A 24529-nucleotide genomic window follows, 5' to 3' on the forward strand; every position below is an offset into this window, starting at 1 on the left:
TGTCACTGTAAGGGCCCTGTTCTCAACCTACTGCGTCACTGTAAGGCCCCTGTTCTCAACCTACTGCTTCACTGTAAGGGCCCTGTTCTCAACTTACTGCGTCACTGTAAGGGCCCTGCTCTCAACCTACTGCTTCACTGTAAGGGCCCTGCTCTCAACCTACTGCGTCACTGTAAGGGCCCTGCTCTCAACCTACTGCGTCACTGTAAGGGCCCTGCTCTCAGCCTACTGCTTCACTGTAAGGGCCCTGTTCTCAACCTACTGCGTCACTGTAAGGGCCCTGCTCTCAACCTACTGTGTCACTGACGATGCACACAGTATTCCGGATAGTAGCTCATATCCCTCTTAAGGTCTTATTCAGGATAGGCTGTTTACATGCACCTTTGATATCCCACTCATGAGTATCCCTGTAACCATGAATAAACAGACTTTTCCTCATTTAAATTCATATGGGTTAAATGGAATAGTAACTGAAATTTGGACACTGAGTGTAGGCCTATATCCTCTCACATGTAAAGTAATATAATATAATATAAGTCTTGTAGAATTTTGCATTTCTTTCAGTAAAATTATACAACAAATGGAGTGGAGAAATATAATTTCTTGAGAAAATGTGAATGTGCGTGTAATGTGTTATCTTTGACACTGTTAAGCAAGCGGGCAGTATTTCAACCACATAAAATAATACATCCAAGACTAGCTGACGTCTTATCAGAAATGTGTTTCGACGTTTTCATAGATTTTCATTTACTTAAAACCCGGTCAAACTGATGACATTTTGCACATCACCAATCTTTCCACTGTTTTGGAGTTTAATGAGTGTTTTCCCCCGGTCCCTAAAGGAAACAGACAACTTTACCCGTGTTAACTAGATTACTAACGCATTCTTTCTAACACTGTAAGACACTATTCTGGGGAGCACTACTTTATTTAGTCTTATGGGTCAACAAGTTACGGGCAGAAGAGAAGCTGCAGAGACAGCAAGGGTGGTTCGTTGCTCCAGTGCATTTCCGTTCACCTTCAGTCTCCTGGGCCAGACTACACTCAATAATTGGACCTACTGAAGTGATGAGTCTTCAATAAAGACTTAAAGGTTGAGACCGAGTCTGCGTCTCTCACATGGGTCGGCAGACCATTCCATAAAAATGGAGCTCTACAGGAGAAAGCCCTGCCTCCAGCTGTTTGCTTAGAAATTCTAGGGACAGTAAGGAGGCATGCGTCTTGTGACCGTAGCGTACGTGTAGGTATGTACGGCAGGTCTATTTACTAGATCAAGGTTTGGCTTTTTCAAGAGAGGCTTTATTGCTGCCACTTTTAGTGAGTTTGGTACACATCCACTTTTAGTGAGTTTGGTTCACATCCACTTTTAGTGAGTTTGGTTCACATCCACTTTTAGTGAGTTTGGTACACATCCACTTTTAGTGAGTTTGATACACATCCGGTGGATAGAGATCCATTTATTATGTTCAACATAGGAGGGCCAAGCACATGAAGCAGCTCTTTCAGTAGTTTAGTTGGAATAGGGTCCAGTATGCAGCTTGAAGGTTTAGAGGCCAAGAATATTTTCATAAATGTGTCAAGAGATATAATACTAAAAAACTTGAGTGTCTCCCTTGATCCTAGGTCCTGGCAGAGTTGTGCAGACTCAGGACAACTGAGCTTTGGAGGAATACGCAGATTTAAAGAGGAGTCCGTAATTTGCTTTCTAATGATCATGATCTTTTCCTCAAAGAAGTTCATGAATTTATCACTGCTGAAGTGAAAGCCATCCACTCTTGGGGAATGTTGCATTTTAGTTAGCAAAAATACATTTGGGATTGTTCTTATTTTCCTACAATTAAGTTGAAAAAATAGGATGATCGAGCAGCAGTGAGGGCTCTTCGATACTGCACGGTACTGTCTTTCCAAGCTAGTCGGAAGACTTCCAGTTTGGTGTGGTGCCATTTCCATTCCAATTTTCTGGAAGCTTGCTTCAGAGCTCGGGTATTTTCTGTATACCAGGGAGCAAGTTTCTTATGACAAATGTTTTTTGTTTTTAGGGGTGCGACTGCATCTAGGGTATTGCGCAAGGTTAAATTGAGTTCCTCAGTTAGGTGGTAAACTGATTTTTGTACTCTGACGTCCTTGGGTAGGTGGAGGGAGTCTGGAAGGGCATCTAGGAATCTCTGGGTTGTCTGAGAATTTATAGCACGACTTTTGATGATCCTTGGTTTGGATCTGAGCAGATTATTTGTTGCGATTGCAAACGTAATAAAATGGTGGTCCGATAGTCCAGGATTATGAGGAAAAACATTAAGATCCACAACATTTATTCCACGGGACAAAACTAGGTCCAGAGTATGACTGTGGCAGTGAGTAGGTCCAGAGACATGTTGGACCAAACCCACTGAGTCGATGATGGCTCCGAAAGCCATTTGGACTGGGTCTGTGGACTTTTCCATGTAAATATTAAAGTCACCAAAAATTAGAATATCATCTGCCATGACTACAAGGTCCGATAGGAATTCAGGGAACTAAGTGAGGAACGCTGTATATGGCCCAGGAGGCCTGTAAACAGTAGCTATAAAAAGTAATTGAGTAGGTTGCATAGATTTCATGACTAGAAGTTCAAATGACGAAAATGTCGGGGGTTTTTGGAAATTGAAATTTGCTATCGTAAATGTTAGCAACACCTCCACCTTTGCGGGACGCGCGGGGGATATGGTCACTCGTGTAACCAGGAAGTAAGGCCTCATTTAACACAGTAAATTCATCAGGCTTAAGCCATGTTTCAGTCAGGCCAATCACATCAAGATTATGATCAGTGATTGATTATTTAATTGCCTATAACTGCCTTGGAAGTGAGGGATCTAACATTAAGGAGCCCTATTTTGAGATGTGAGGTATCACAATCTCTTTCAATAAGGGCAGGAATGGAAGAGGTCTTTATTCCAGTGAGATTGCTAAGGCGAACACCGCCATGTTTAGTTTTACCCAACCTAGGTCGAGGCACAGACACGGTCTCAATGGGGATAGCTGAGCTGACTAAACTGACTGTGCTAGTGGCAGACTCCACTAAGCTGGCAGCCTGGCTAACAGCCTGCTGCTTGGCCTGTACCCTATCTCATTGTGGAGCTAGGGGAGTTAGAGCTCAGTCTATGTTCGTAGATAAGATGAGAGCACCCCTCACGCTAGGATGGAGTCCGTCACTCCTCAACAGGCCAGGCTTGGTCCTGTTTGTGGGTGTCCCAGAAAGAGGGCCAATTATCTACAAATTCTATCTTCTGGGAGAGGCAGAAAACAGTTTTCAACCAGCGATTGAGTTGTGAGACTCTGCTGTAGAGCTCATCACTCGTCACTCCCCCTAACCCAAGATGACTGACAAAAACATTTTCCTCAAAGTCTTAAAAAAAAAAAAGTGTACTGATGTTACTGTCCCCTCTACAACAAAAACGTTGTAAATACATGTAATTTTGTCCTTGAAGCATTTAAATGAAATACTGTAGAATTCTATTCATTCCTATAGACTGCTCCTACTGGGGAGTGACAATATGGCCGACCGGCGGCTTCAAAGCCTCTCAATGACCAATACATAGCATCAGCTATCCAGGGTTTACATACACCATTGGTTGGAGAGCCTTGCCCTACATAGTGCACTACTTTTGATGGGCCCTGGTCAAACGTAGTGCACTACAAACGTCTATACCATTAGGCACCATCATACTTTGACATGTTTAGCTGAAGAAGGATGCATTACTGCCTATTGCACTGACCTATTAGCACGATCTGCACTATCTGCACTGACCTATCAGCACTATCTGCACTGACCTATCAGCACTATCTGCACTGACCTATCAGCACTATCTGCACTGACCTATCAGCACTATCTGCACTGACCTATCAGCACTATCTGCACTGACCTATCAGCACTATCTGCACTGACCTATCAGCCCTATCTGCACTGACCTATCTGCACTATCTGCACTGACCTATCAGCCCTATCTGCACTGACCTATCAACCCTATCTGCACTGACCTATCAGCCCTATCTGCACTGACCTATCAGCACTATCTGACCTATCAGCACTATCAGCACTATCTGCACTGCACTATCAGCACTATCTGACCTATCAGCACTATCTGACCTATCAGCACTATCTGACTCATCAGCACTATCTGACCTATCAGCACTATCTGACCTATCAGCACTATCTGCACTGACCTATCAGCACTATCTGACCTATCAGCACTATCAGCACTATCTGCACTATCAGCACTATCAGCACTATCTGCACTATCAGCACTATCAGCACTATCAGCACTATCTGCACTGACCTATCAGCACTATCTATACTATCAACACTATCTGCACTATCAGCACTATCTGCACTATCAGCACTATCTGCACTATCTGCACTGACCTATCAGCACTATCAGCACTATCTGCACTATCAGCACTATCTGCAATATCAGCTCTATCTGCACTGACCTATCAGCACTATCTGCACTGACCTATCAGCACTATCTGCACTATCTGCACTATCAGCGCTATCTGCACTGACCTATCTGCACTATTTGCACTGACCTATCAGCACTATCTTCACTATCTGCACTGACCTATCAGCAATATCTGCACTATCTGCACTGACCTATCTGCACTGACCTATCTGCTCCAGAGAGCAAACCTCAGCACATTGTAGAGGGAAAAGGCTATTGGGGATGTTTTGATCAATTAATCAATGACCTTATCAATGACTGAGAGCAAGGGAAAGTACAGCGCCTTCAGAAAGTATTCTAACCCCTTAAGGGGTATAGTGTATAATAGGCCAGTGACACAACATCTCAATCTAATCTATTTTAAATGCAGGATGTAACAACAAATCGTGGGAAAAGTTAAGGGGTTGTGAATACTTTCGGAATGCACTGTACATTCTGACCTTATAAATGCATGAGATTACTTGATACATGCACCAGAGCAAGGCAACATACATTCTGCAAATCACTGCACACTTTATTTATAGTCTAATGTCATGGAAAAAGTTATCGCTATCCTACATTTTCTGTATATTGTAATGGTATATTAATAGTTGATTCTTCAAACAAAATACATTATCAGTCACTTGGGCTTTGTAGTTCTGCAAATGTACAAATAGGTGTGCGCATGTGGTCGTATGTTACGGTAAATTGACAAGCACTCTGCCAAAGACGCCTATCTTTTAATAGCACAACTCTCTCTGTTTTGTTACTTGTTTCTAGACTTTACTATACAATAAATTAATGGAATACAATTTTTTAACTATTTCAATAAAAAACATTAAACTCATTCGGCGAGGCTGCTAAAATCATATCAAACTGATGACGTGTCCACGGAGTCCTTCTGACTTCCGGGTCTACGTTAACGGTGTGCAGTAGAGACCACAGTCACCAAGAAAATGTACGTTTACCTCTCATTCTGTTCTATAATACACATTTAATATAGGACTATTATTTAGCAAAAAGCAGTGTGATGATAATTGTGTTTGTTTCCTCCATCAGGTCTAAAGTCACGTTTAAAATCACTCTGACGTCGGATCCCCGGCTACCCTACAAAGTGTAAGTGACAGATCAACATTAACGTTAGCTAAAAACATCAATGAATACGGATGCTTACCGTCACACCCATGCATGTAGCTTGTTTAACTAGCTGTGATCTTCATTATATTCGTCTGTAACTAGCTAAGTATTGAAGCTATCTAGCTACTAGTACTAGCTAATTGCAAGATGCTAGCTGGCTAGCTGTTAACTCTTGGAAGCATGTTGTTGCCATGAACCATAACACAGCTGTCACTGGCCAGCTAGTTAGCTAGCATGCCAATTCACTATGACAGTAGTAAGTTTTGCCGATGCTTTCGTTGTTGCCATTAGCATTGTCATTTGCTTAGTATCTGGGCACACAGTGAGCGAATAACATAAACCTCTCTTGCAATGACATTGCAGACATTTCCAAATAACGTTTAATCACAACATTGCTAACGAGCTAGCCTATGTGTTCCAGGCTTTCAGCCAGCCTACCATATGTCACCACTTATCTTGATGACCTGCTGTTTTTGCACTTTATGACATTTTGACGTCGTAGTTGAATAGTCAACACAGAACAGGACTCTGCAGTGCCACAGCAAATAGGCCTATGAAGCCTTTCCTTACTGATTACACGAGGGAGAGGAAAGGAAATATTGAAAGAGGGGGGGGGTTCGTTCCATGGGGAGCAGAGAGTTGGAGTGATATAAAATAGGACTGTATTTCTTGTTTCAGACTCAGTGTCCCAGAGAGCACGCCGTTTACAGCCGTGTTGAAGTTTGCAGCAGAGGAGGTGAGTTCATCTCATACTGGGTATTGCAACAAACAAAATACTAGTAGTTGGCTATAATACAACAAGTCAAGTGAAAGCATTTTTAAGGGGTCACAACCCACTTTACAAGATCTAGCCCCCCCAAAAAAGAGGAACAGAAGCACAGAGTATGGAGATGAGGTTTGAGTCTCTCCTCTCATGCATGTATGGAGATGAGGTTTGAGTCTCTCTTCAGTCTCCTCATGCATGTATGGAGATGAGGTTTGAGTCTCTCCTCTCGTGCATGTATGGATATGAGGGTTGAGTCTCTCTTCAGTCTCCTCATACATGTATGGATATGAGGGTTGAGTCTCTCCAGTCTCCTCATACATGTATGGCATAGCAATGATATAATACTAGAGTTGGCTACAGCACATAGGCTTTCCCTACAGTATGTATACGAGATGGCTAGAGTCCTCCTTTGTTGCATGGCAACTATCAAAGATCAGATAAAGCACCTATAGTAAGGATAAGGCTAGAGTCTCTCCTCTGTCTCCTCTCTTACATGTATGACATGGCAACAATACAGGATATACAATATAGATACCAGGCTTGAGCGTCTCCTCTCTGTTTAGCCTGGTCCCACCCTGCCTGCTTCAGTAGCTAGAACTGTCATTCCACATGCTATTAAGTCACTAAACAATTTATAGTAGATATTAAGCTGGGAGGGTACCATTGTTTGTCTTGCCGAATACCGATCAGAGTTCCTTGAATCAATGGATCCCTTCCCTTTTAATATTTAGATTTATGAATGCAACCTATTACAATAATCATCATCCAAATAATGGACAGAGTGAATGATGGGTAATGCTTTGAGAGTAGCAGTAATTCATTTGTATCTTTCCTACCCCTCCCTCTTCAACCCATTGTCCATTCCCAGCTACATAATGCATTTCTCTTTCTCTCCTCATTCTCCTGCTCATCTGTGATTGATTTAGATTGCCTGTGCTGCTCCGTGCTCGCTTAGCCATCCTTATCTCCCTGACTTCAGACTAGTGGCATCTCCTCTGTCTCTCTCTGTCTGTGTGACAGTAACAGGGGCATTCTTTTGAGTTATGTTCCTCTATAACCCCATAGGAAACTCATGAGGCTCATCATGATTCAAGCAGACATGAGTGATTGCTGTTTCTGCTGCTATATGTTTTGTCCTCTTTATGCAAAGTAGAATCCTCACAGAGACAATTACGTTCTTAGAATGCTGAGGCTGATTTTGACAGTAGACAGCAGAGTAGTTTTTTTTGCTCTCCTGCGAACGAAATCTCAATTATTAGTATTTTTGCCTTCAGGCTGTTTCTCATAGATAGCGGAATATTTCGTTAATGATTAGCTTTCCCTCCCTTCTCCCTTGATGACTTTTGTGCTGTGTGTGTGTGTGCGTGCCACCACCGTTTCCTTTTAGGAAAATGTAGGGCCGGACATTTGACCGGAAGCATTTTAATTGACCAGACATTTGAGAAATGTACCGTACCCATATGCATTAGGTGTGTAACCTGATTAGGGTGTCCACCCACTGTGATCAGAATGATAGAAATGACATCTAGATGAGGGTAATTCATCTTAACAGAACGTCGATCGGTGTGCAGTCCTTAACGAATTCCGATGAAACACACTTTCAAGATGTTTTAGAAAAACTATCAACATTTACTTTTCCACAGCCAACAAGATGAGTAACGAACAGCAAAACCACTAAACTTTGTCAGTCTACTTTTCCTCCATACTAGAAAGTTTACCTATTCTGTTTTGTCAGCGTGTCGTTCTGTGCGGGAAAAATAAATTGCAGATTCCAAACTGACTCTGGCACAGTTGTGGAATGAAAGATCCCAAATTCATTCAACCAGTACATTAAAAAAATTAACTTTCAAACGCAATGAAGCTGATGCAACAGATCAGAACGCTTAGCTTAAACATTTTATAAACGAGTATTTCTTCGCATTATAAGCACTGCACTGGCACTGGGCTACAACGCAAATGTGTGTTCCATAATGCAATTAGCCGGAAAACAGAGTTGTTAAAAGTACATTGCAAATGAGAGCTGTTTCATGTGACAGAGATGTACATATCCATTCCAAATTTAGAAAGAGGGGAGATATAAAGATGCATCAACTAGCACGGGTTGCTAATATGACTAGGGTTATCAACAACTAGCACGGGATGCTAATATGACTAGGATTATCAACAACTAGCACGGGATGCTAATAAGACTAGGATTATCATAAACTAGCATGGGATGCTAATATGACTAGGATTATCAACAACTAGCATGCGATGCTAGTATGACTAGGATTATCAACAACTAGCATGGGATGCTAATATGACTAGGATTATCATAAACTAGCATGGGATGCTAATATGACTAGGATTATCAACAACTAGCATGCGATGCTAATATGACTAGGATTATCAACAACTAGCATGCGATGCTAATAAGACTAGGATTATCATAAACTAGCATGCGATGCTAATATGACTAGGATAATCAACAACTAGCATGGGTTGCTAATATGACTAGGATTATCAACAACTAGCACGGGTTGCTAATATGACTAGGATTATCAACAACTAGCACGGGTTGCTAATATGACTAGGATTATCAACAACTAGCACGGGTTGCTAATATGACTAGGGTTATCAACAACTAGCATGGGTTGCTAATATGACAAGGATTATCATCAACTAGCATGGGTTGCTAATATGACTAGGATTATCAACAACTAGCACGGGTTGCTAATATGACTAGGATTATCAACAACTAGCATGGGTTGCTAATATGACTAGGATTATCAACAACTAGCACGGGTTGCTAATATGACTAGGATTATCAACAACTAGCATGGGTTGCTAATATGACTAGGATAATCAACAACTAGCATGGGTTGCAAATATGACTAGGATTATCAACAACTAGCATGGGATGCTAATATGACTAGGATTATCAACAACTAGCATGGGATGCTAATATGACTAGGATTGTGCCTTTGGCTACTGGACAATGAAAGAAAGTTGATTTTGAAAACCAATAGAACATGAGAGAAAAAGGCTACCAGTTTCAATAGCATTTGACCCTGCTGGTCATCTATGAACATTTGAACATCTTAGCCATGTTCTGTTATAATCTCCACCCGGCACAGCCAGAAGAGGACTGGCCACCCCTCATAGCCTGGTGCATAGCCTCGTGCTTCTACACCTGCATTGCTTGCTGTTTGGGGGTTTTAGGCTGGGTTTCTGTACAGCACTTTGAGATATCAGCTGATGTAAGAAGGGCTTTATAAATAAATTTGATTATGATTTGCATATGGAGGTCTTTATAAAATAATTGACTCCACGTTTATAGAAACAGATTTTTGTCTAGGCTACTTTGAAGCAAGGTAAGACGTGCCTCATAATATGAAGTGAAATGTTCAGGTTTCACACACAGTTTTCAAAATGCATACTGCTGCAAGCTCACATTGTACGGTGTGACACACTGATGCCTGCCTACCATTGCACTTGAATGGGAAGTGCAATTACCAGTTTAGAAGTAAAAATAGTAAAGAAAAAAAAATCAATCATGGCCATCAGAACTGTTTTAAACACTCAATTAAATTTTGAATTGTTGCACAATTATTCGGCTTACTGCTGGCATGCCAGCAGCAACAGGAACTGTAGAAGCAGCTCTCACACTGTCTGACATATTTTCATATTAAACTCTGTATCAGTAAGCTTTGCACTTCTATAAAGAAGAATCATAACAACTAACGAAAAATACACACACCAATTTATTCCCACTAAATGATGTAAATTAACCCGTAGACCGATATGAATGACCTGTCAAATGTATTTACATCGACTGGTATTTTCAGCAATAAATAGGCTATTTTTAAGCATTCTTTTTGCAATGGACTTGGTGCGTGCTTGTTTTATTTGCCAAAACGTTGCAGTCACTAGAAAACAAAACCCGAAGTGCCAAGTTAGGAGAACTCAATAGATTAGACATTCCTCTAAACAACTGGAACATTTCACAGTTTTTACATTTTATTAGGACAAATCCTTTAATCTCTACTGCAGTTACAGAGCATGAAGATAATCCTCCATCACTTCCTCTCTCTATCGAAGCTCAGCAGCCTCCCTGACAACTAGAGATGCGCTGGTTGACTCGTAACCCGCAGGACGGGCAGGTTATAACCGCAGGACGGGCAGGTTATAACCGCAGGACGGGCAGGTTATAACCGCAGGACGGGCAGGTTATAACCGCAGGACGGGCAGGTTATAACCGCAGGACGGGCAGGTTATAACCGCAGGACGGGCAGGTTGCAGGACGGGCAGGTTGCAGGACGGGCAGGTTGCAGGACGGGCAGGTTGCAGGACGGGCAGCTTATAACCGCAGGACTGGCAGCTTATAACCGCAGGACGGGCAGGTTGCAGGACGGGCAGGTTATAACCGCAGGACGGGCAGGTTATAACCGCAGGACGGGCAGGTTATAACCGCAGGACGGGCAGGTTATAACCGCAGGACGGGCAGGTTGCAGGACGGGCAGGTTATAACCGCAGGACGGGCAGGTTATAACCGCAGGACGGGCAGGTTATAACCGCAGGACGGGCAGGTTATAACCGCAGGAAGGGCAGGTTTACGGTTGAATAATGGGAAAATAACGCATAAAATATGTCAATGTATAATTCTTATGCAATTCATATCTATAGGCTACATTTGAGGTTTTTCTTTCATAATTTGTATCTGGTGTAGCGCTTTGCTTTAGCTCTAGGCCTAACTGTAGGCAACACATACACAGCAAATCATTTGGGAAATTTAGGCAGAACATTTTATGTCAATCCACTGAGGCAAAAAGGACAATTTCTGAGTTTTAATTCAGTAAGAGAAAAAAACATGTGAAAGGTAGAGTTGAAAATAAGACAAGGGAAGGGCCAGAACAGTAGTCTAACGTTTGGGTAAGATTTGGTGAAGTAGTACAAGTGGTTGATTGCAGTGCCGGCTCTATGTATAATGATTGTGAGGCGCTATACAAATTCCACAGTCACATGACGGGGGACTTCAAAATGGCACGTCAAGGGAACTGTACTGTTCTGATGCGTTAAATGTAATCGTAGCCTATCTGGACACTGACTGTAGATCTATAACCTCTTACATAGCCAATATACTATTAACTCCTGCTCTATACTATTAAGCATTTCTTGCAGTAAAATGATACACCAAATGTACATTTTGACTTAGGAACAGGAGCGGAGAACTGATTTCTTTCAGCATCTTGTGAGAATGACTGCGTGGTTAGGGACCGTCTGTAAAGGTGCTATCTTTACAGACAGTCCCTATCTTTATCAGCATCATAAAAGCTGATTAGTATTTCAACCACATAAAATATGCATCCAAGCCGAACTGAAATCATATCAAAAAAATGATCTGATCTCATTTGAACATTTTGCACGGATAATCTTTCCCATTTCTTTTTAGTTATTGCTTTTTATTCCCCCCCCCGGTCCCTAAACATCTTTGCTGTGTGAGAGAAGCAGAGATGAAAGAGAAAGCACATTTTACCAATGTCAACTAGATTGAAGCATTCATCCTATAGATTTATGACATTATTCTGGTGAGCAAGGATTTATTTAGTCTTCTAGGGCAACATATAATGACAGAAGAGAAGCTGCATGTATCTAATTATAGACAAGTTGACTAAATAAATAAATAAATAATAAATAGCCAAACAAAATGTGGGACATTATAAGCAATAACTTAATCTATAAAGTTCTGTCAAACAATCTTTACACCATCTCTGACTGTACAGCACATTTTCTATATTTACGGGTTAGAGTCGTGTGTGTGGGCCTCAGACTTTTACTTTATCATATATAGTCGGGCGGGTGAACAAACAGCTGACTCTCACATCACTACTGAGACACGCACGCACATACATACATACATACATACATACATACATACATACATACATACATACGCATACACAGTTGTGGCAGTGCATGTCTCTCTCTCCCTGTGAGCCCAACTCCTTTCTCTCCCTGTGAGCCCAACGCCCCTCTCTCCCTGTGAGCCCAACTCCTTTCTCTCCCTGTGAGCCTGTAAACCCAAGTCCCCTCTCACCTGGCTGTCCTTCCGGGGTCTTCACAGGGACCCGTAGACATTTCACACATTCGTTGTAGCCCTGAAATAGTTCACCTGATTCACCTTAGTCGTGGGGTTGAGGATGAGTTGACAAGTTGAATCAGGTGGGCTAGGTCTGGAATAGATCAAATGCATGGAAGGGCTGGGGGTCACAGAGGAGAGGTTTGAACACCCCTGGACTACTGAGAGGCAGGTGTATAGCCTGATCATTCTGTCTGTTTCCTCTCACAGTTCAAAGTACCAGCAGCCACCAGTGCCATCATTACTAACGGTGAGTCTGTTAAATTGTGTCAGTCTTACTAGAAACAGGTGAGTCTGTTACATTGTGTCAGGTCTTAATAGAAACAGGTGAGTCTGTTACATTGTGTCGGTGGGTCCCATAATGCCTGGTGAAAACCAAACACTGCATTCCACATTAAGGTCAAGCATGGTGGTGGTAGTGTGATGGTTTGGGGTCAGCATGGTGGTGGTAGTGTGATGGTTTGGGGTCAGCATGGTGGTGGTAGTGTGATGGTTAGGGGTCAGCATGGTGGTGGTAATGTGATGGTTTGGGGTCATCATGGTGGTGGTAGTGTGATGGTTTGGGGTCAGCATGGTGGTGGTAGTGTGATGGTTTGGGGTCAGCATGGTGGTGGTAGTGTGATGGTTTGGGGTCAGCATGGTGGTGGTAGTGTGATGGTTTGGGGTCAGCATGGTGGTGGTAGTATGATGGTTTGGGGTCAGCATGGTGGTGGTAGTGTGATGGTTTGGGGTCAGCATGGTGGTGGTGGTGGGATGGTTTGGGGTCAGCATGGTGGTGGTAGTGGGATGGTTTGGGGTCAGCATGGTGGTGGTAGTGGGATGGTTTGGGGTCAGCATGGTGATGGTTTGGGGTCAGCATGCTGGTGGTAGTGGGATGGTTTGGGGTCAGCATGGTGGTGGTAGTGTGATGGTTTGGGGTCAGCATGGTGGTGGTGGTGTGATGGTTTGGGGTCAGCATGGTGGTGGTGGTGTGATGGTTTGGGGTCAGCATGGTGGTGGTAGTGTGATGGTTTGGGGTCAGCATGGTGGTGGTAGTGGGATGGTTTGGGGTCAGCATGGTGGTGGTAGTGTGATGGTTTGGGGTCAGCATGGTGGTGGTTTGGGGTCAGCATGGTGGTGGTAGTGGGATGGTTTGGGGTCAGCATGGTGGTGGTAGTGTGATGGTTAGGGGTCAGCATGGTGGTGGTAGTGTGATGGTTTGGGGTCAGCATGGTGGTGGTAGTGTGATGGTTTGGGGTCAGCATGGTGGTGGTGGTGTGATGGTTAGGGGTCAGCATGGTGGTGGTAGTGTGATGGTTAGGGGTCAGCATGGTGGTGGTAATGTGATGGTTTGGGGTCATCATGGTGGTGGTAGTGTGATGGTTTGGGGTCAGCATGGTGGTGGTAGTGTGATGGTTTGGGGTCAGCGTGGTGGTGGTAGTGTGATGGTTTGGGGTCAGCATGGTGGTGGTAGTATGATGGTTTGGGGTCAGCATGGTGGTGGTGGTGTGATGGTTTGGGGTCAGCGTGGTAGTGTGATGGTTTGGGGTCAGCATGGTGGTGGTAGTGTGATGGTTTGGGGTCAGCATGGTGGTGGTAGTATGATGGTTTGGGGTCAGCATGGTGGTGGTGGTATGATGGTTTGGGGTCAGCATGGTGGTGGTGGTATGATGGTTTGGGGTCAGCATGGTGGTGGTGGTATGATGGTTTGGGGTCAGCATGGTGGTGGTAGTGGGATGGTTTGGGGTCAGCATGGTGGTGGTAGTGGGATGGTTTGGGGTCAGCATGGTGGTGGTAGTGTGATGGTTTGGGGGTCAGCGTGGTGGTGGTAGTGTGATGGTTTGGGGTCAGCATGGTGGTGGTAGTATGATGGTTTGGGGTCAGCATGGTGGTGGTGGTGTGATGGTTTGGGGTCAGCGTGGTAGTGTGATGGTTTGGGGTCAGCATGGTGGTGGTAGTGGGATGGTGGTGGTAGTGGGATGGTTTGGGGTCAGCATGGTGGTGGTTTGGGGTCAGCATGGTGGTGGTAGTGGGATGGTTTGGGGTCAGCATGGTGGTGGTAGTGTGATGGTTAGGGGTCAGCATGGTGGTGGTAGTGTGATGGTTTGGGGTCAGCATGGTGGTGGTAGTGTGATGGTTTGGGGTCAGCATGGTGGTGGTAGTGTGATGGTTTGGGGTCAGCATGGTGGTGGTAGTGTGATGGTTTGGGGTCAGCATGGTGGTGGTGGTGTGATGGTTTGGGGATGCTTTGCTGCCTCAGGACCTGGACAACTTGCCGTAATAGAACGAACCATGAATTCTGCTCTATTAGATAATTCTAGAGGAGAATGTCAGGCCATCCATCTGTGAGCTGAAGCTGAAACACAGCTGGGTCATGCAGCAAGACAATGATCTAAAACACACAATCAAGTCTACATGAAAATGGTTAAAAATACACAAATTTGAAGTTTTGGAATGGCCTAGTCAAAGTCCAGCCCGAATCCCAATTGAGATGTTGTGGCAGGACTTGAAACGATCAGTTCAGGCTTGAAAACCCACAATTGTCGCTGAGTTAAAACAGTTCTGCATTGAAGAGTGGGCCAAAATTCCTCCACAGCGACGTGAGAGACGGATTAACAACTACAGGAAGTGTTTGGTTGCAGTCATTACAGCTAAAGGTGACACAACCAGTTATTGAGTGTAAAGGGGCAATAATTTTTTCACACAGGGGCATTGGATGTTTGTAAACTCAGGTTCCCTTTATCTAAAATGTGGTTTTGGTTGAAGATCTGATAACGTTCAGTATCAATAATATACAAAAGTAGAGAAAATCAGGAAAGGGGGGGGAAATGCTTTTTCACGGCTCTATCTGTAAAATCTCTCTTACATAAAAGGTCCTTGTAAAAGATGTCCGTCTATGTAGCATATACAGTTAAATGTTGTTGTTTTTGTGTTGCCTAGTGCAGCAGCGTTACCATGTGAACATTTGTGTCAGTCTTACTCATCAGACCCCCTCTCTCAACCACTCTTTTGCATGTTTTATTTATTCATGTTTTGGTGTTAACATTCATGTATTGCTATTTATGCTAATCCCTTTTTTCTCTGTGCTCATGACAGACGGTATCGGCATCAACCCAGCTCAGACAGCAGGTGAGTCTTCTGTCTTCTCGTCCACACTGATGACAACAATAACTTGATTTATAAAACAATTTGTTTTCCAAGGTGGGATTAAAATGGTTTTAATTGATTTTTTTTTGTCAACAATCTACACATAATACTTTAATGTCAAAGTGGAAGAAAAATCCGAAGTTTTTTTAATAAAAGATTTATGAAAAATACAACACTAATAAATTTTAATTAGATAAGTATTCAACCCCCTGAGTTAATACATGTTAGAATCACCTTTGGCAGCGATTACAGCTGAGTCTTTCTGGGTAAGTCTCTAAGAGCTTTGCACACCTGGATTGTACAATATAATTTTTTAAATTCTTCAAGCGCTGTCAAGTTGGTTGTTTTAAATGTTTTATTTAACTTTTATTTAGACAGGGAGTCAATGCTGAGACCAAGGTGTCTTTATTTAGACAGGGAGTCAATGACGAGACCAAGGTGTCTTTATTTAGACAGGGAGTCAATGACGAGACCAGGGTGTCTTTATTTAGACAGGGAGTCAATGCTGAGAACAAGGTGTCTTTATTTAGACAGGGAGTCAATGACGAGACCAAGGTGTCTTTATTTAGACAGGGAGTCAATGCTGAGACCAAGGTGTCTTTATTTAGACAGGGAGTCAATGCTGAGACCAAGGTGTCTTTTCCAGATGAGCCCTATGAAGCACCACAATACACATCAAAATACAATAAAGACATTCATACACACATTTAAATGTTAAATGTTATTTTACACAATACACGGAAAGCAAAACAGACACATTCTTCAGTAAAAAGTTTCCCCTAACAACCGTCTGAAATGCCCTTAGAGTCACCAATTCCTCCAATTTTAAAGTGCGTTGGAGACGCAAGGCGCAAAGAAACGAGAGGCTTATCTACCTAACTTTCTAGACACCGAAGGCGTCACCAGAGTTAACCAACCCGGTGAGTCGGAAGCTTGTGGAGCAGGGCTTTGTAAACAAAAAAAGAGTGTAATGATGTGACTTCAGAGGTGCAGTCAACCTTTTTGTAAAGAATACAATGATGAGTAATTAAAGTTTTTCTACACCTGCATTGCTTGCTGTTTGGGGGTTTTAGGCTGGGTTTCTGTACAGCACTTTGTGACATCAGCTGATGTAAGAAGGGCTTTATAAATACAATTGATTGGTTGATTTCCTGTGATGAAGCAAAAGGTGCTATGAAAAATGGCATCCAGGGGTTTAAGAGTAGAAGCAGCTGCACCTGGGTATATAGTATCACCATAATTGAGAACAGGTAGAAAGGTTGACTGCGCAATCTGCTTCCTGCTGACGAGAGAGACAAGATCTGCTTCTGTAAAAAAAAAAAAAAAAAAGTTTAAATCTTAGTTTCTTAACAAGTCGTATGTTCTTTTTTTTTTTTTTTTTTACGATAAATCATTGTCATTCCAAATACCAAGGTGTAAGTATTCAGGGAATCGTTCGATTTATAGAACTATCCGATAAGTGAAGATGTCATCAATGTGAGACATGTTTTAAATCAGTAAGGGCTTCCTGCACAACTGCAAAATCGGACTATTTTCTTGTGACAGCCAGGTCAGCAGTTGGGGAAATTGCGTACATAGTAATATCATTTACATATTGATTAATTATTTATACAGGTTGACCGATAGCATTAATGCAAATAGTGAAATGAACAAGTCCTAGTATCGTCCCCTGCAGAACACCTTTTATTTACTTCAAGAAATGTGGACTTAACCCCATCTATCACGATGGCCTGAGTTCTGTCACTAAGTTAATCGTGAAACCATGAACAAGTGTCAGTGCTCAGACCTATCGATAAAACAGCATGATCAACGGTATCAAAAGTTTTGGACAAACAAAGCAGCACATTTCATTTTAATGTCTAAAGGATTGACAAGATCATTAACAACTAAAGTGGTTGTTGTAATAGTGCTATGCCCAGGACTAAACCCTGATTGGATGTCCAGGCCTAAACCCTGATTGGATGCCCAGGACTAAACCCTGATTGGATGTCCAGGCCTAAACCCTGATTGGATGCCCAGGACTAAACCCTGATTGGATGTCCAGGCCTAAACCCTGATTGGATGTCCAGACCTAAACCCTGATTTGGTTTAGATTCATTTCTCAGATTTAGAAAATAAAATAGCAAAGTTGTACATTTTACCAGGATTCAAGAATCTTTGATGGACCAGGAAGCCTTGAAATGGGTCGATAGTGATTTAAGATCACTACTATCCCCGTCCTTATGGATCGGCAGCACAAGACCTGATTTCCATACTTTTGGAATATTTCCTGATAACAATATTAAATAAAACATTTAAAAAAGTGGGTTATTGAGCCAACCATGGTGGGCGCTGAACAGCAAGATCCAATTGGTCGGCCCCTCTGGATTTGTTGTTGTCTATTGCTAGCAAAGCGTCATGGGCTTATTTTTCTGTAAATAGCCTAAAATAAAAGCTTTGATTTATAATTTCTCTTGTCAATCAGCAAGTTTTCCCCATCAGCATCCGGCCCAGTGTCATTGTGAACAGGCTTAGAAGTTATTTGAAAGAGAGCCCGCTGAAATAAAATAAATAATAATAAAAAATATAATAATAATTAAATGCGTCAGTGATGGCATTTTTCCCCCCTGTAATGAGGCCTGTGTCGGAATGAATTTGTTGTGGCAGAGAGGAAGAAGTAGAACACATTTAAAAAAATATATATTCTAGAATTTAGCCGGGTTCTCATTACAATCCGAGAGAGTTTACGTAATAATCTGATTTAGCCTTTCTGATTTTGGTTTCACACAATTTCACTCAGTTGCTTCAAAGCTTGCCAGTCCGGGAGTAAGCCTGTCTTCCTGGCCTTGAGCATCATCTCTTTTTAGAGATTGTACCAGGCATTCATTGGACAATAGCATTGAAGACATCTTCAAAATGGCTAAAAGCTAAATCATGTTCAGGGATAGCTGAGATACAATCAAGGTCACTAAACTAAAAGATCATGTAAAGAAGAAAAAAAAAGCCTGTTCACTGATGTTTTTAAAGTTCCTCTTTGTGGTGACACAAAGCTTAGAATTTTGTATTCTCACATAAACAGCTGGGCAATGGTCCATAATATCTTGGGCGAAGACACCAGTAGAAATACGTTTCAATAGTGTATTTGTTTTAAAATATGATCAATCAGTTGGCTTTGAGGAAGTAAGCGCCAAATGTTCAGATGCGTCAACTCACGTCCTTTTTAAAGTAACATGGAGTCTCCAACTCAAACGAGGTTCAATAGGCAGTTGCAGGCCCTGTCTGATGGTTGATATGGCTATAAGACTGCCCCATTTGGTCTATCCCTAGTAGTAATAGAGGAAGGAAAATAAATTTAAATTATACTGAACAAAAAAACTATTTCAAAGGTTTTACTGAGATACAGTTCATATAAGGACATCCCAGTCAATTTAAATTAATTAATTAGGCCCTAATCTTGATTTTACATGACTGGCAATACAGATATAAATATTATGGGCACAGATACCTTTAAAAAAAATATATATATATAATAATAATAATAATAGTTGGGTCCATATCTGGTGTGACCAGAATTTGCCTCATGCAGCGTGAGACATCTCCTTCGCATAGAGTTGATCAGGCTGTTGATTGTGGAATGTTGTCCCATTCCTTTATAACAGCTGTGTGAAGTTGAAAGATATTGGCGGGAACTGGAACACGCTGTCGTACACGTCGATCCAGAGCATCCCAAACATGCTCAACGGGTGACATGTCTGGTCAGTATGCAGGCCATTGAAGAACTGGGACATTTTCAGCTTCAAGGAAATGTTTACAAATCCTTGCGACCTCAGCCGTGAATTATCATACTGAAACATGATGTCGCTGGATGAATGGCATGACAATGGGCCTCAGACTCTCGTCACGGTATCTCTGTGCATTTCACAGTATCTCTGGATCTCGTCACAGTATCTCTGTGCATTCAAAATGCCATTGATAAAATGCAACTGGGTTTGTTGTCCATAGCTTACAGTATGGATAGCCCTTACACCTATATGTTTTGATAAGGTTTATATCAACTAAAGTGGCCAAGTAACTTCTTAAAATTGAAGTACATTAATCCACTTTACAATCGGTGTAGAGCCTAACTGGCGGCATGTGAGTTTCAAGTTTGGGGAAGATGCTTTCATCAAAATACACTTTTATAAGAAAGCGTTACATGTATAATTGCATTTGTGGTCACTTTTTGGAATAGTATTTTCTCGCTAATTGATTGCATTTTGAAACATTAATCTGCCGTGTGCCCATTGCTGTGTTTATTTGGAAAAAATGGTTTATCAACTTTTGAAGCTAAGCGTTCTGATCTGTTGCATCAGCCATATTGCTTTTTAAACGTTTTTTTTTTGGATTCGAATAGTTGTATTCATTTGTGCTCTATCGCATCCCACAACTGTCCCAGACTATGTTTTGAATATTTATTGATTTTGTACTAGGCAGGGATAGTAGATTGACATTGGCTAGTGCTTTTGCATTTCATTAGGCCTACACATCTTGTTGGATGACGAAAAGTAAATGTGGACAGTTCTAACTTCTTCAATATGAGCCTCGGAATTCCATAACAGGGACGCGATGTGTCCGTCTTCACTTTTAGCCTACTACTTAGCGGAGATGCTTGTGAGAAGGACCCGATCACGTGACAGACATTGGCTATTAAGATATCTGTGAGAGCCATGTGAGTGAGAGGTGCTTCAGAGCGCGCCAGCCGGTAGAAGGGAATTATGAATATTATATTTAGCCGAAGGGTACAACAGCTACGTTGGCCTCAAAAGGCTTTATTTAGGGGCATTATGGGGGTTTGCCACCAGGAAATTTGAGGCCTGGTGAGAATATAATTAAGTGCTTGTCAAATAGTGAATGAGAGACTGATGAAGTGTGTGCAGCCTGCACAAGAAACAGAGCGGAGCTCATGCCTTTCATGAGACTTTTTTCAAATCATCATTAGAGCATTTGTATAACGACTAAATATTCATAACTCTAAATTTAAGCATATAGGAGGACCTGTTTTTTTTTATTAACCGCTCAATACAGAATAGTTGCATGTTTGCACTTCCTTGGAAATCGTTTGGAGGAAATATCCTTTCTATTTTATTCAGCTATGTTCAATTGTATTATTCATACTATAAAATAATACAAAATAATGCCACGGAATTCTAAGCAAATCCTGTCTGCTAAATTAACTAGTGTAGCCCACAGCCATTTGGCATAGCCAGATCATGGCCTAACATAAGGACAACTCAGAGTATGTTATTATGTTCTTCTGAAATAGACTACATTTTTTTACATATCTTCACATTTTCTGCAGTTTTACTTTAGTGCTTTATTGCAAACAGGAAGCATGTTTTGGAATATTTTGTATTCTGTACGGGCTTCCTTCTTTTCACTCTGTAATTTAGGTTAGTATTGTGGAGTAACTACAATGTTGTTGATCCATCCAGTTTTCTCCTATCACAGCCATTAAACTATGTAACTGTTTTCAAGTCACCATTGGCCTCATGTTGAAATCCCTGAGTGGTTTCCTTTCTCTCTGGCAACTGAGTTAGGAAGGACGCCTGTATCATTGTAGCGACTGGGTGTATTGATACACCATCCAAAGTGTAATAAATAACTTCACCGTGTTCAATGTTTTTTATTTTATTTTTTACCCATCTACCAATAGGTGCCCTTCTTTGCGAGCCATTGGGAAACCTCCCTGGTCTTTGTGGTTGAATCTGTCTTTGAAATTCACTGCTCGACTGAGGGACCTTATAATAATCTGTATGTGTGGGGTACAGAGATGAGGTAGTCATTCAAAAATCATGTTAAACACTATTATTCTCCTGAAACTTATTTAGGCTTGCCATAAAAAGGGGTTGAATACTTTTCTCAATACATTTCAGGAAAACAATTTTTTTCTCAATGTCTAAAAAACATAATTCTACTTTGACATAATGGGGTATTGTGTGTAGACCAGTGATTTAAACAATCTAAATAACACAACAGAATTTGGAAAAAGTCAATGGGTGTGAATACTTTCTGAAGCCACTGTATGATACTAATTCACATACCCAGATAATCAACAACTACCGTGGGTAGATACCTTATGTTGGTACCAAGGCTTTATGTCAATATCAAATGTTATTATTTTACATGCGGCGAATACAGCAAGTGTCGACCTTACCGTGAAAGGCTTACTTACTTACAAGCCCTTTACCAACAATGCAGTTTTAAGAAAATAAATTTAGTTGAGGGATACAGGTTAGTCTGGGTAATATGTACATGTAGGTAGGGGTAAAGTGACTATGCATAGATAATAAACCGCGAGTAGCAGCAGTGTAAAAACAAATGTGGTGGGGGGTCAATGCAAATAGTTCGGACTGTGGTTGATACCTTCTGTAGATACCAGATCATTCTTTTAAAAGAGGACTGTGGTTGATTCCATCTGTTGATACCAGGTCATTATGTAAATATTGGACTGTGGTGGGTACCGTTGCCTGTAGGAATGAGAGTCCCATTTGCAATCTGCATTCCAAATGGCACCCTATTCCCTGTCGTGTACTGGTTCTGATCTGGGCCAATAGGGCGCTCTGGTCAAAAACGGTGCACTATATAGGGACTAGTGCATGTTGTTTGGGACGCAACGATAGTGACTAAAGAGGGATCAGATAATGACAGAATAGACCCAACGTAAGCTTGTATGTTAAATGTGGTTTATTATATTTCTTCATGTATATTGATGTGATGCTCCAAGGAGGCATACTAACACGTTATTTTGAAGTCCAGTCTTACCCTAACCACACTGGCTGGTTTGAGACTTCCTTAGGAGTCTTAAACCAGATACTCTTGCGTCCCAAATGACGACACACTATTCCCTATATGGTGCACTACTTTTGATCAGAGCCCTATGAGCAGTGATCAGAAGTAGTGCACTATATAGGGAATAGGGTGCTATTTTTGGACACAATGTTGTCATAATAATGAATAGGGTGTTGTTTTAGATGCAACCCATTTCTGGTTGTATTATTCTCTATGCTAATATTTTTCTAATCTCAAATCTCATTCATCTCTGCTTTGTTTTTATAGAGTACCACAGTATTAGTCAAAATACCCATAAAACATAGCGGTCAAACAGAGGAATCTTTTTTTCCACCATACATTTTTTTTCCATATGGGATTTTAGAAACACTTAAAAGAAGGGCTTGGTTTCGTGTAGGCTTACCCTGACGTGATGTTTTGATAACCGTGTAAGTCTCTCTAGGACTAGGTGACTTTTATCAATATATTCACCTGTATTTACCCCCCCCCCAAACATGTAATACTAATTAGCTGCTAATGTGGCTATCATAAAGACCTACAAATGCCCTGATGATCTGGATGAGACTGCCGAATCGTGGCCTTAGGTAATAATCTCGATTTTAACGATCTAATGTTACCTATGGACGATACATTGGAGATAATAAGACAAGTACTGGAAACAATTAAAAACTATGACAAGTCTGGGAAACCAGGCCTGGTAGTCATAGCTGACTTTGAAAAGGCTTTTAACCCCTTGTGTTCATGTTTTTTGTTATTCAAACCAATGTTCACGGGTCTGATGGACCCACAACATTATTGGGTTTTTAAAAACAATACAGCCATAACAATTTACATAAAAATACGTAATACTTAGATGTTGACTTAGATCAATTACATGTAATATAGACAGCATACATGGTTAATATAGACAGTATACATGGTTAATATAGACAGTATACATGGTTAATATAGACAGAATACATGGTTAATATAGACAGTCTACATGGTTAATATAGACAGTATACATGGTTAATATAGACAGCATGGTTAATATAGACAGTATATATGATTAATATAGACAGCATGGTTAATATAGACAGTATACATGGTTAATATAGACACTGTACATGGTTAATATAGACACTATACAGTTGAAGTCAGAAGTGTACATACACTTAGGTTGGAGTCATTAAAACTTGTTTTTCAACCACTACACACATTTCTTGTTAACAAACTATAGTTTTGGCAAGTCGGTTAGGACATCTACTTTGTGCATGACACGTGTCATTTTTCCAACAATTGTTTTCAGACAGATTATTTCACTTATAATTCACTGTCACAATTCCAGTGGGTCAGAAGTTTATATACACAAAGTTCACTGTGCCTTTTAAACAGCTTGGAAAATTCCAGAAAATGATGTCATGCTTTAGAAGCTTCTGATAGGTTAATTGACAACATTTGAGTCAATTGAAGGTGTACCTGTGGATATATTTCAAGGCCTACCTTCAAACTCAGTGCCTCACATGGGAAAATCAAAAGAAATCAGCCAAGACCTCAGAAAAAAATAGTAGATTTCCACCAGTCTGGTTCATCCTTGGGAGCAATTTCCAAATGCCTGAAGGTACCACGTTCATCTGTACAAACAATAGTACACAAGTATAAACACCATGGGACCGCGCATCCGTTATACCGCTCAAGAGGAGACACATTGTCTCCTAGAGATGAACGTACTTTGGTGCGAAAATTGCAAATCAATCCCAGAACAACAGCAAAGGACCTTGTTAAGATGCTGGAGGAAATGGCTACAAAAGTATCTATATCCACAGTAAAACGAGTCCTATATCGACATAACCTGAAAGGCCGCTCAGCAAGGAAGAAGCCACTGCTCCATAAAAAATCCAGACTACGGCTTTGTCCCCCTGTGCAACTGATCATACTTTTTGGAGAAATGTACTCTGGTCTGATGAAACAAAAATAGAACTGTTTGGCCATAATGACCATCGTTTTGTTTGGAGGAAAAAGGGGGAGGCTTGCAAGCCGAAGAACGCCATCCCAACTGAAGCACGTGTTGTGGGGGTGATTTGCTGCAGGAGGGACTGGTGCACTTCACAAAATGGCATCATGAGGCAGGAAAATTGTGGA

At 41.5% G+C, this 24529-nt stretch overlaps 1 protein-coding gene across 1 annotated transcript in view; it reads left to right on the forward strand.

Annotated features, from left to right (window-relative positions):
- The first annotated feature begins 5135 nt into the window (after nt 1-5135).
- ufm1 (ubiquitin-fold modifier 1) overlaps nt 5136-24529 on the forward strand; it is a 30131-nt gene continuing 10737 nt past the window's right edge. The window contains exons 1-5 of the mRNA XM_071364933.1: nt 5136-5412; nt 5514-5570; nt 6270-6327; nt 12686-12725; nt 15551-15583. Coding sequence (XP_071221034.1) covers nt 5411-5412; nt 5514-5570; nt 6270-6327; nt 12686-12725; nt 15551-15583 — 190 coding nt within the window. The 5' untranslated portion in view covers nt 5136-5410. The remainder of the gene's footprint in view (nt 5413-5513; nt 5571-6269; nt 6328-12685; nt 12726-15550; nt 15584-24529) is intronic.

The sequence above is a fragment of the Salvelinus alpinus genome, chromosome 24 (assembly GCF_045679555.1).
Source record: "Salvelinus alpinus chromosome 24, SLU_Salpinus.1, whole genome shotgun sequence".
Lineage (NCBI taxonomy): Eukaryota > Metazoa > Chordata > Actinopteri > Salmoniformes > Salmonidae > Salvelinus > Salvelinus alpinus.